A 13,088-nucleotide genomic window follows, 5' to 3' on the forward strand; every position below is an offset into this window, starting at 1 on the left:
AGTAGTTATATTCTTGTATATAGGGGACAGTATTATAGTAGTTATATTCTTGTACATAGGGGGCAGTATTATAGCAGTTATATTCTTGCACATAGGGGGCAGTATAATAGTAGTTATATTCTTGTACATAGGAGCAGTATTATAGTAGTTATATTCTTGTGCATAAGAGCAGTATTATAGTAGTTATATTCTTGTACACGGGGCAGTATTATAGTAGTTATATTCTACATAGGAGCAGTATTATAGTAGTTATATTCTTGTACATAGGAGCAGTATTATAGTAGTTATATTCTTGTACATAGGGGCAGTATTTTAGTAGTTATATTCTTGTATATAGGGGCAGTATTATAGTAGTTATATTCTTGTATATAGGGGACAGTATTATAGTAGTTATATTCTTGTACATAGGAGCAGTATTATAGTAGTTATATTCTTGTATATAGGGTACAGTATTATAGTAGTTATATTCTTGTGCATAGGGAGCAGTATTATATTAGTTATATTCTTGTACATAGGGGACAGTATTATAGTAGTTATATTCTTGTACATAGGAGCAGTATTATAGTAGTTATATTCTTGTACATAGGAGCAGTATTATAGTAGGTATATTCTTGTACATAGGGGCAGTATTATAGTAGTTATATTCTTGTACATAGGGGCAGTATTATAGTAGTTATATTCTTGTACATAGGGGGCAGTATTATAGTAGTTATATTCTTGTACATAGGGGGCAGTATTATAGTAGTTATATTCTTGTACATAGGGGCAGTATTATAGTAGTTATATTCTTGTACATAGGAGCAGTATTATAGTAGTTATATTCTTGTATATAGGGTACAGTATTATAGTAGTTATATTCTTGTGCATAGGGTGCAGTATTATAGTAGTTATATTCTTGTACATAGGAGCAGTATTATAGTAGTTATATTCTTGTACATAGGGGCAGTATCTTAGTAGTTATATTCTTGTACATAGGAGCAGTATTATAGTAGTTATATTCTTGATTCTTGTACATAGGAGCAGTATTATAGTAGTTATATTCTTGTATATAGGGTACAGTATTATAGTAGTTATATTCTTGTGCATAGGGTGCAGTATTATAGTAGTTATATTCTTGTACATAGGAGCAGTATTATAGTAGTTATATTCTTGTACATAGGGGCAGTATCTTAGTAGTTATATTCTTGTACATAGGAGCAGTATTATAGTAGTTATATTCTTGATTCTTGTACATAGGAGCAGTATTATAGTAGTTATATTCTTGTACATAGGAGCAGTATTATAGTAGTTATATTCTTGTACATAGGAGCAGTATTATAGTAGTTATATTCTTGTACATAGGAGCAGTATTATAGTAGTTATATTCTTGTACATAGGAGCAGTATTATAGTAGTTATTTTCTTGTACATAGGAGGCAGTATTATAGTAGTTATATTCTTGTACATAGGGGAAGTATTTTAGTAGTTATATTCTTGTACATAGGAGCAGTATTATAGTAGTTATATTCTTGAAAGTCCTTTTACTTTATTATCTTTGAATCGTCCAGTGAGCGCGGTGCCTTTCTCTATTTACTTATTTAACCCTTTTTTGGCAGAGCAAGCACAGCTTCTGTCTAGGCACCAGCAGCCCTCCTTTTCTATTGGTAGCGCCAGTGTATATCTGTATACTAGTAGTTATATTCTTGTACATAGGACCAGTATTATAGTAGTTATATTCTTGTACATAGGGGGCAGTATTATAGTAGCTATATTCTGTATATAGGGGACAGTATTATAGTAGTTATATTCTTGTACATAGGAGCAGTATTATAGTAGTTATATTCTTGTACATAGGGGCAGTATTTTAGTAGTTATATTCTTGTACATAGGAGCAGTATTATAGTAGTTATATTCTTGTACATAGGAGCAGTATTATAGTAGTTATATTCTGTATATAGGGGACAGTATTATAGTAGTTATATTCTTGTACATAGGAGCAGTATTATAGTAGTTATATTCTTGTACATAGGAGCAGTATTATAGTAGTTATATTCTGTATATAGGGGACAGTATTATAGTAGTTATAGTCACAGTCGTCTTTCTTGCGGTCTCCTGCCCTCACAGTCGTTTTTCTTGCGGTCTCCTGCCCTCACAGTCTTCTTTCTTGCGGTCTCCTGCCCTCACAGTCTTCTTTCTTGCGGTCTCCTGCCCTCAGTCGTCTTTCTTGCGGTCTGCTGCCCTCACAGTCTTCTTTCTTGCGGTCTCCTGCCCTCACAGCCGTCTTTCTTGCAGTCTCCTGCCCTCACAGCCGTCTTTCTTGCATTCTCCTGCCCTCACAGTCGTCTTTCTTGCATTCTCCTGCCCTCACAGTCTTCTTTCTTGCAGTCTGCTGCCCTCACAGCCGTCTTTCTTGCAGTCTCCTGCCCTCACAGCCGTCTTTCTTGCATTCTCCGGCCCTCAGTCTTCTTTCTTGCATTCTCCTGCCCTCACAGTCTTCTTTCTTGCATTCTCCTGCCCTCACAGTCGTCTTTCTTGCAGTCTCCTGCCCTCACAGCCGTCTTTCTTGCATTCTCCTGCCCTCACAGTCGTCTTTCTTGCAGTTTCCTGCCCTCACAGTCTTCTTTCTTGCAGTCTCCTGCCCTCACAGTCTTCTTTCTTGCATTCTCCTGTCCTCACAGTCGTCTTTCTTGTGGTCTCCTGCCCTCACAGTCTTCTTTCTTGCGGTCTCCTGCCCTCACAGCCGTCTTTCTTGCATTCTCCTGCCCTCACAGTCTTCTTTCTTGCATTCTCCTGCCCTCACAGTCTTCTTTCTTGCATTCTCCTGCCCTCACAGTCGTCTTTCTTGCAGTCTCCTGCCCTCACAGTCTTCTTTCTTGCATTCTCCTGCCCTCACAGTCTTCTTTCTTGCGGTCTCCTGCCCTCACAGTCGTTTTTCTTGCAGTCTCCTGCCCTCACAGTCTTCTTTCTTGCGGTCTGCTGCCCTCACAGTCTTCTTTCTTGCGGTCTCCTGCCCTCACAGCCGTCTTTCTTGCAGTCTCCTGCCCTCACAGCCGTCTTTCTTGCATTCTCCTGCCCTCACAGTCGTCTTTCTTGCATTCTCCTGCCCTCACAGTCTTCTTTCTTGCAGTCTCCTGCCCTCACAGCCGTCTTTCTTGCAGTCTCCTGCCCTCACAGCCGTCTTTCTTGCATTCTCCTGCCCTCAGTCTTCTTTCTTGCATTCTCCTGCCCTCACAGTCTTCTTTCTTGCATTCTCCTGCCCTCACAGTCGTCTTTCTTGCAGTCTCCTGCCCTCACAGCCGTCTTTCTTGCATTCTCCTGCCCTCACAGTCGTCTTTCTTGCAGTTTCCTGCCCTCACAGTCTTCTTTCTTGCAGTCTCCTGCCCTCACAGCCGTCTTTCTTGCATTCTCCTGCCCTCACAGTCTTCTTTCTTGCATTCTCCTGCCCTCACAGTCTTCTTTCTTGCATTCTCCTGCCCTCACAGTCGTCTTTCTTGCAGTCTCCTGCCCTCACAGTCTTCTTTCTTGCATTCTCCTGCCCTCACAGTCTTCTTTCTTGCGGTCTCCTGCCCTCACAGTCGTTTTTCTTGCAGTCTCCTGCCCTCACAGTCTTCTTTCTTGCGGTCTCCTGCCCTCACAGTCTTCTTTCTTGCGGTCTCCTGCCCTCAGTCGTCTTTCTTGCGGTCTGCTGCCCTCACAGTCTTCTTTCTTGCGGTCTCCTGCCCTCACAGCCGTCTTTCTTGCAGTCTCCTGCCCTCACAGCCGTCTTTCTTGCATTCTCCTGCCCTCACAGTCGTCTTTCTTGCATTCTCCTGCCCTCACAGTCTTCTTTCTTGCAGTCTCCTGCCCTCACAGCCGTCTTTCTTGCAGTCTCCTGCCCTCACAGCCGTCTTTCTTGCATTCTCCTGCCCTCAGTCTTCTTTCTTGCATTCTCCTGCCCTCACAGTCTTCTTTCTTGCATTCTCCTGCCCTCACAGTCGTCTTTCTTGCAGTCTCCTGCCCTCACAGCCGTCTTTCTTGCATTCTCCTGCCCTCACAGTCGTCTTTCTTGCAGTTTCCTGCCCTCACAGTCTTCTTTCTTGCAGTCTCCTGCCCTCACAGTCTTCTTTCTTGCATTCTCCTGTCCTCACAGTCGTCTTTCTTGCGGTCTCCTGCCCTCACAGTCTTCTTTCTTGCGGTCTCCTGCCCTCACAGTCGTCTTTCTTGCGGTCTCCTGCCCTCACAGTCGTCTTTCTTGCGGTCTCCTGCCCTCACAGTCGTCTTTCTTGCGGTCTCCTGCCCTCACAGTCGTCTTTCTTGCGGTCTCCTGCCCTCACAGTCTTCTTTCTTGCATTCTCCTGCCCTCACAGTCTTCTTTCTTGCAGTCTCCTCCCCTCACAGCCGTCTTTCTTCCTTTCTCCTGCCCTCACAGTCGTCTTTCTTGCATTCTCCTGCCCTCACAGTCTTCTTTATTGCAGTCTCCTGCCCTCACAGTCGTCTTTCTTGCAGTCTCCTGCCCTCACAGCCGTCTTTATTGCATTCTCCTGCCCTCACAGTCTTCTTTCTTGCATTCTCCTGCCCTCACAGTCTTCTTTTTTGCATTCTCCTGCCCTCACAGTCGTCTTTGTTGCATTCTCCTGCCCTCACAGTCTTCTTTCTTGCAGTCTCCTGCCCTCACAGCCGTCTTTCCTGCTGTCTCCTTCCCTCACAGTCCTCTTTCTTGCAGTCTCCTGCCCTCACAGTCTTCTTTTTTGCATTCTCCTGCCCTCACAGTCGTCTTTGTTGCATTCTCCTGCCCTCACAGTCTTCTTTCTTGCATTCTCCTGCCCTCACAGCCGTCTTTCTTGCAGTCTCCTGCCCTCACAGCCGTCTTTCTTGCTGTTACCTGCCCTCACAGTCTTCTTTCTTGCAGTCTCCTGCCCTCACAGCCGTCTTTCTTGCAGTCTCCTGCCCTCACAGTCACCTTTCTTGCAGTCTCCTGCCCTCACAGTCTTCTTTCTTGCAGTCTCCTGCCCTCACAGTCGTCTTTCTTGCTGTCTCCTGCCCTCACAGTCTTCTTTCTTGTGGTCTCCTGCCCTCACAGTCTTCTTTCTTGTGGTCTCCTGCCCTCACAGTCTTCTTTCTTGCATTCTCCTGCCCTCACAGTCTTCTTTCTTGCAGTCTCCTGCCTTCACAGTCTTCTTTCTTGCATTCTCCTGCCCTCACAGTCTTCTTTCTTGCAGTCTCCTCCCCTCACAGCCGTCTTTCTTCCATTCTCCTGTCCTCACAGTCGTCTTTCTTGCGGTCTCCTGCCTTCACAGTCGTCTTTCTTGCAGTCTCCTGCCCTCACAGTCTTCTTTCTTGCATTCTCCTGCCCTCACAGTCTTCTTTCTTGCAGTCTCCTGCCCTCACAGTCGTCTTTCTTGCAGTCTCCTGCCCTCACAGCCGTCTTTATTGCATTCTCCTGCCCTCAGTCTTCTTTTTTGCATTCTCCTGCCCTCAGTCTTCTTTTTTGCATTCTCCTGCCCTCACAGTCGTCTTTGTTGCATTCTCCTGCCCTCACAGTCTTCTTTCTTGCATTCTCCTGCCCTCACAGCCGTCTTTCTTACATTCTCTTACCCTCACAGCCGTCTTTCTTGCAGTCTCCTGCCCTCACAGCCGTCTTTCTTGCTGTCTCCTTCCCTCACAGTCCTCTTTCTTGCAGTCTCCTGCCCTCACAGTCTTCTTTTTTGCATTCTCCTGCCCTCACAGTCTTCTTTTTTGCATTCTCCTGCCCTCACAGTCGTCTTTGTTGCATTCTCCTGCCCTCAGTCTTCTTTCTTGCAGTCTCCTGCCCTCACAGCCGTCTTTCTTGCTGTTTCCTGCCTTCAGTCTTCTTTCTTGCAGTCTCCTGCCCTCACAGTCATCTTTCTTGCTGTCTCCTGCCCTCACAGTCCTCTTTCTTGCAGTCTCCTGCCCTCAGTCTTCTTTTTTGCATTCTCCTGCCCTCACAGTCGTCTTTGTTGCATTCTCCTGCCCTCACAGTCTTCTTTCTTGCATTCTCCTGCCCTCACAGTCGTCTTTCTTGCAGTCTCCTGCCCTCACAGCCGTCTTTCTTGCATTCTCCTGCCCTCACAGTCGTCTTTCTTGCAGTCTCCTGCCCTCACAGTCTTCTTTCTTGCAGTCTCCTGCCCTCACAGTCTTCTTTCTTGCATTCTCCTGTCCTCACAGTCGTCTTTCTTGTGGTCTCCTGCCCTCACAGTCTTCTTTCTTGCGGTCTCCTGCCCTCACAGTCGTCTTTCTTGCGGTCTCCTGCCCTCACAGTCATCTTTCTTGCGGTCTCCTGCCCTCACAGTCGTCTTTCTTGCGGTTTCCTGCCCTCACAGTCTTCTTTCTTGCATTCTCCTGCCCTCACAGTCTTCTTTCTTGCAGTCTCCTCCCCTCACAGCCGTCTTTCTTCCATTCTCCTGCCCTCACAGTCGTCTTTTTTGCGGTCTCCTGCCTTCACAGTCGTCTTTCTTGCCGTCTCCTGCCCTCAGTCTTCTTTCTTGCATTCTCCTGCCCTCACAGTCTTCTTTATTGCAGTCTCCTGCCCTCACAGTCGTCTTTCTTGCAGTCTCCTGCCCTCACAGCCGTCTTTATTGCATTCTCCTGCCCTCACAGTCTTCTTTCTTGTATTGTCCTGCCCTCACAGTCTTCTTTTTTGCATTCTCCTGCCCTCACAGTTGTCTTTGTTGCATTCTCCTGCCCTCACAGTCTTCTTTCTTGCATTCTCCTGCCCTCACAGCCGTCTTTCTTCCATTCTCTTGCCCTCACAGCCGTCTTTCTTGCAGTCTCCAGCCCTCACAGCCGTCTTTCCTGCTGTCTCCTTCCCTCACAGTCCTCTTTCTTGCAGTCTCCTGCCCTCACAGTCTTCTTTTTTGCATTCTCCTGCCCTCAGTCTTCTTTCTTGCATTCTCCTGCCCTCACAGTCTTCTTTTTTGCATTCTCCTGCCCTCAGTCATCTTTGTTGCATTCTCCTGCCCTCACAGTCTTCTTTCTTGTATTCTCCTGCCCTCACAGCCGTCTTTCTTACATTCTCTTACCCTCACAGCCGTCTTTCTTGCAGTCTCCTGCCCTCACAGCTGTCTTTCTTGCCGTCTCCTTCCCTCACAGTCCTCTTTCTTGCAGTCTCCTGCCCTCACAGTCTTCTTTTTTGCAATCTCCTGCCCTCACAGTCTTCTTTTTTGCATTCTCCTGCTCTCACAGTCGTCTTTGTTGCATTCTCCTGCCCTCACAGTCTTCTTTCTTGCAGTCTCCTGCCCTCACAGCCGTCTTTCTTGCAGTCTCCTGCCCTCACAGTCGCCTTTCCTGCAGTCTCCTGCCCTCAGTCTTCTTTCTTGCAGTCACCTGCCCTCACAGTCGTCTTTCTTGCTGTATCCTGCCCTCACAGTCCTCTTTCTTGCAGTCTCCTGCCCTCACAGTCTTCTTTTTTGCATTCTCCTGCCCTCACAGTCGTCTTTGTTGCATTCTCCTGCCCTCACAGTCGTCTTTGTTGCATTCTCCTGCCCTCACAGTCTTCTTTCTTGCAGTCTCCTGCCCTCACAGCCGTCTTTCTTGCTGTTTCCTGCCCTCACAGTCTTCTTTCTTCCAGTCTCCTGCCCTCACAGCCGTCTTTCTTGCAGTCTCCTGCCCTCACAGTTGCCTTTCTTGCAGTCTCCTGCCCTCACAGTCTTCTTTCTTGCAGTCTCCTGCCCTCACAGTCATCTTTCTTGCTGTCTCCTGCCCTCACAGTCTTCTTTCTTGCGGTCTCCTGCCCTCACAGTCTTCTTTCTTGTGGTCTCCTGCCCTCACAGTCTTCTTTCTTGCATTCTCCTGCCCTCACAGTCTTCTTTCTTGCAGTCTCCTGCCCTCACAGTCGTCTTTCTTGCAGTCTCCTGCCCTCACAGTCTTCTTTCTTGCAGTCTCCTGCCCTCACAGTCGTCTTTCTTGCAGTCTCCTGCCCTCAGTCTTCTTTCTTGCAGTCTCCTGCCCTCACAGTCTTCTTTCTTGCAGTCTCCTGCCCTCAGTCGTCTTTCTTGCAGTCTCCTGCCCTCACAGTCTTCTTTCTTGCTGTCTCCTGCCCTCACAGCCGTCTTTCTTGCAGTCTCCTGCCCTCACAGCCGTCTTTCTTGCAGTCTCCTGCCCTCACAGCCGTCTTTCTTGCAGTCTCCTGCCCTCAGTCGCCTTTCTTGCAGTCTCCTGCCCTCACAGCCGTCTTTCTTGCAGTCTCCTGCCCTCACAGCCATCTTTCTTGCAGTCTCCTGCCCTCACAGCCGTCTTTCTTGCGGTCTCCTGCCCTCACAGCCGTCTTTCTTGCGGTCTCCTGCCCTCACAGTCGTCTTTCTTGCGGTCTCCTGCCCTCACAGCCGTCTTTCTTGCGGTCTCCTGCCCTCACAGTCGTCTTTCTTGCGGTCTCCTGCCCTCACAGTCGTCTTTCTTGCGGTCTCCTGCCCTCACAGCCGTCTTTCTTGCGGTCTCCTGCCGTCACAGTCGTCTTTCTTGCGGTCTCCTGCCCTCACAGTCGTCTTTCTTGCGGTCTCCTGCCCTCACAGCCGTCTTTCTTGCGGTCTCCTGCCCTCACAGTCGTCTTTCTTGCGGTCTCCTGCCCTCACAGTCGTCTTTCTTGCGGTCTCCTGCCCTCACAGTCGTCTTTCTTGCGGTCTCCTGCCCTCACAGTCGTCTTTCTTGCGGTCTCCTGCCCTCACAGTCGTCTTTCTTGTGGTCTCCTGCCCTCACAGTCTTCTTTCTTGCGGTCTCCTGCCCTCACAGTCGTCTTTCTTGCGGTCTCCTGCCCTCACAGCCGTCTTTCTTGCATTCTCCTGCCCTCACAGTCGTCTTTCTTGCAGTCTCCTGCCCTCAGTCGTCTTTCTTGCATTCTCCTGCCCTCACAGTCGTCTTTCTTGCGGTCTCCTGCCCTCACAGCCGTCTTTCTTGCGGTCTCCTGCCCTCACAGTCGTCTTTCTTGCATTCTCCTGCCCTCACAGTCGTCTTTCTTGCGGTCTCCTGCCCTCACAGCCGTCTTTCTTGCGGTCTCCTGCCCTCACAGTCGTCTTTCTTGCAGTCTCCTGCCCTCACAGCCGTCTTTCTTGCAGTCTCCTGCCCTCACAGTCGTCTTTCTTGCGGTCTCCTGCCCTCACAGCCGTCTTTCTTGCAGTCTCCTGCCCTCACAGTCGTCTTTCTTGCAGTCTCCTGCCCTCACAGCCGTCTTTCTTGCAGTTCACAGTCGTCTTTCTTGACGTCTCCTGCCCTCACAGTCGTCTTTCTTGCAGTCTCCTGCCCTCACAGCCGTCTTTCTTGCAGTCTCCTGCCCTCACAGTCGTCTTTCTTGCGGTCTCCTGCCCTCACAGCCGTCTTTCTTGCAGTCTCCTGCCCTCACAGTCGTCTTTCTTGCAGTCTCCTGCCCTCACAGCCGTCTTTCTTGCAGTTCACAGTCGTCTTTCTTGACGTCTCCTGCCCTCACAGTCGTCTTTCTTGCAGTCTCCTGCCCTCACAGTCGTCTTTCTTGCAGTCTCCTGCCCTCACAGCCGTCTTTCTTGCAGTCTCCTGCCCTCACAGTCGTCTTTCTTGCAGTCTCCTGCCCTCACAGCCGTCTTTCTTGCAGTCTCCTGCCCTCACAGTCGTCTTTCTTGCAGTCTCCTGCCCTCACAGTCGTCTTTCTTGCAGTCTCCTGCCCTCACAGTCGTCTTTCTTGCGGTCTCCTGCCCTCACAGTCGCTCTGCTCCTTCCTGGCAGGTGCAGCTGTTGCCCCCCAGGTGTGTGGCCGCAGCGCAGGATTTGGGGGCTCCGTGTGGCGCCCCCCGGCAGCGCCCTCTCCCCCAGTCCCGTGCAGGCTGCAGCTTGCAGTGGGCAGTTTCTCTCAGCAGTGAGTGGTGGTCCCGAGCCCCCTGCAGCCGGCACCCCCTCCCCTCATCCCTCCATCCCCTCCCCCTCCGTCATCGGCGGCGGCACAGAGCTCGGAGCTGCAGACAGTCCTGGGCTCCTCAGCATGTGAGTGGAGCGGACGTGCAGGCGCTGAGGGGCTGATCCCCGCTGCCCACCCTCCGCAGACCCCCGGGAGCTCGGCGATTCTGCAGCAACAGCTCACAATGGAGTCCTGGCTGCAGTGCTGGACTCTGGCTCCTCTGCTCTGCTCTCTGCTCCTCCAGTGCAGCGCAGGAGGTAAGTGACCATTACCTGCTGGGATTAGAGGGGGGCTCCAGCCTGACAATGGGGGGCAGCTGCAGAGATTCACCTGTGAGGGGGCACGTAATGCTGGCATGGCTGCACCTCCTGCGCTGATGGGGCTTTCTGCAGCCTGGGCATTAGAGGGGGCAGATGTTTGCATGTAACCATCCTATGGGGACATCCATGCTGCTGGGGGTATGGGGTGGGCAGATTTTTGCATGTAACCATCCTATGGGGACATCCATGCTGCTGGGGGTATGGGGTGGGCAGATTTTTGCATGTAACCATCCTATGGGGGCATCCATGGTGCTGGAGGGTATGGGGTGGGCAGATTTTTGCATGTAACCATCCTATGGGGGCATCCATGGTGCTGGGGGTATGGGGTGGGCAGATTTTTGCATGTAACCATCCTATGGGGCATCCATGGTGCTGGAGGGTATGGGGTGGGCAGATTTTTGCATGTAACCATCCTATGGGGGCATCCCTGGTGCTGGGGGGTGGGCAGATTTTTGCATGTAACCATCCTATGGGGGCATCCCTGGTGCTGGGGGGTGGGCAGATTTTTGCATGTAACCATCCTATGGGGGCATCCCTGGTGCTGGGGGGTGGGCAGATTTTTGCATGTAACTATCTTATTGGGGGCATCCATGGTGCTGGGCACAGACGCCAGCGCTACACTGGATGTAGTCATAGTGGTGGGGGTGTGAGGACTTAGGCACATCACTGAGATCACTCCCTATCTTTCCACAAGCCCCTAGCAACACGGCTCTCATCTCCAGATTACTGTTGCATGCACTGGCTCGTGTGGACCACAAGGGGTTAATGCGCTCCAGACAGTGGAAAGATGGCAGAAAATGGCAGCCTGACTCCTCCAGGTGGCGGGGGCGCCACGTCCTGCATTATCCTGAGGTTTCTCCATAGGGATCGATGCATCTGTCCATATACAGCCCCCTCCGCAGCGCCCCCCCATCCCCCTTGGTTTGGATCATGAAGCTAATTTTCTATCCTTCCTCAGACGGGGGAGGGGACGGAGCTCGGTCCTGGGGGGCAGTGCAGACCCCAGTAACTAGGCAGACGGCGTACATCACATGGTCACTGATGTATAGGTGGTGACACGTACCCTGCATAGCTTATACGACCGGTTATGGATAATGTGTGCAAAACTGTAAAGCGCTGCGGAATATGTTAGCGCTATATACAAATAAAGATTATTATTATTAGGTTTTATTGTCGCAAGTGGCACTGGGCCAGGCGCTGTACCCCAATGTCACCCTCTGCCATTACCACAAGTATACCCTGTGCTGTGCATCACAATGGGCGATAATGGCCAACGAGCAAGGGCGGCCAACGACGAGTCCAATCCATCCACATCGGGGTACAATACTGGTGCTGGGCATCCAAGTCCACCTCGGTTGGCGGGTCTTGGGGCCACAGCTTGGCTTTTTCTCACCAGGGTAAAGGTTCAGTTTGTTGCCGCACCTTGTACCTACTTAGCCTGATAAAGGTAGAATGGTTCTTTCTTCTGTTGAACATCCCAAATTGGCCCCCAATTATCTTTGTCCCGGGAGGGGGACTCTGGCTTCCATTAGTGAAGCTTGATGACATTTCCACCATATCTGCAGGGTTTTGAGGTCTCTCCACTTCCCATTTACTGTAATTATTCATTTCCTCTTGAGTGTCCTAAATATCTGAACTTATCACCTACACTGGGCCAGTCTGCCCCTCTCCATGCCACTTGGGGAAGAAATGTAAATTGCACCAAGCTCCACAGAATCGCATTGTCCAAGTTATCACTCTTTTGAAGACCCTTAACCCGGTGTTTGGACAGTTGTTAAGGAATTGACCTTCCAATGTGATGGCTCCTTTGTCCTGAGACCACAAGGGCAGATCAGGTGGAGAACAGAAACATTGTATCACTGGATATTCAACAATGGGGTGTCACCATGGCAACTACTCATTCATATTCAGGGCTCACTGACTAATCAGTCTTTTAAGACATGGAGATGTCCTGAACCCCTGATCCAGGGAGGTTATCAGTGGTGACATCATTAGGTGCCAATATAAGACGAGGAGATGTCCTGAACCCTTAATCCAAGGAGGTTATCAGTGGTGGCATCAGGAGGTGACAATGAGATGTCCCAAAGCCCCAATCCAAGCAGGTTTCAGAGGTGACATCAGGAGGTGCCAATATATAACAAGGAGATGTCCCACATTCCTCATCCAGGTTGGTTATCAGTGGTGACATCACTAGGTGCCAATATATGGTGAGGAGATGTCCCCAACCCCTAATCCAAGGAGGTTATCGGTGCCAATATCTGGCGAGGAGATGCCTCGAACCCCTAATCCAAGAAGGTTATCAGTGGTGACATCACGAGTTGCCAATATATGGCGAGGAGATATCCCAAACCCCTAATCCAAGGTCATCAGTGGTGACATCAGGAGGTGCCAATGTAAGATGAGATGTCCCAAAGCCCTAATACAGGGTGGTTATCAGTGGCGACATCAGGAGGTGGCAGTGTAAGACAAGGAGATGTCCCAAAGCCCTAATCGAAGCAGGTTTCAGTGGTGACATCAGGAGATGCCAATGTAAGACGAGGAGATGTCCCACAGCCCTAATCCAAGGAGGTTATCAGTGGTGACATCACTATGTGCCAATATATGATGAAGAGATGTCCCGAACCTCTAATCCAAGGAGGTTATCAGTGGTGGCATCGGGAGGTGCCAATATATGGCAAGGAGACATCCCAAACCCCTTATCAAAGGAGGTTATCAGTGGTGACATTACTAGGTTAAAAAATAAGATGAGGAGATGTCCCGAAAGCCTGATCCAGGGAGGTTATCAGTGGTGACATCAGGAGGTGTGGTGTCTGTTCACATGGGATGCATTTTGGATAGCACTGGGAAGCCCGCCTAATCTAATAGTATGGGCGTCACCTATAGGCTGTAAGCCAGATGCTCTGCATCGCCTGTGTGTGAACAGCGCTGCATACA

The 13,088-nt window shown here is 49.7% G+C and overlaps 1 protein-coding gene across 4 annotated transcripts in view; it reads left to right on the top strand.

Annotated features, from left to right (window-relative positions):
- The first annotated feature begins 9,654 nt into the window (after positions 1-9,654).
- Positions 9,655-13,088, top strand: part of CSPG5 (chondroitin sulfate proteoglycan 5) — a 95,255-nt gene continuing 91,821 nt past the window's right edge. The window contains exon 1 of one of the 4 annotated variants that reach the window (XM_073551189.1): positions 9,655-10,091. In XM_073551189.1, coding sequence (XP_073407290.1) covers positions 10,019-10,091 — 73 coding nt within the window. In that variant the 5' untranslated portion in view covers positions 9,655-10,018. The remainder of the gene's footprint in view (positions 10,092-13,088) is intronic. The other 3 variants (XM_073551190.1, XM_073551187.1, XM_073551188.1) reach the window with 3 other exon arrangements.

This window comes from Dendrobates tinctorius, unplaced genomic scaffold, assembly GCF_039654945.1.
Source record: "Dendrobates tinctorius isolate UK_male_01 unplaced genomic scaffold, ASM3965494v1 ptg000173l, whole genome shotgun sequence".
Taxonomy (NCBI): Eukaryota; Metazoa; Chordata; class Amphibia; order Anura; family Dendrobatidae; genus Dendrobates; species Dendrobates tinctorius.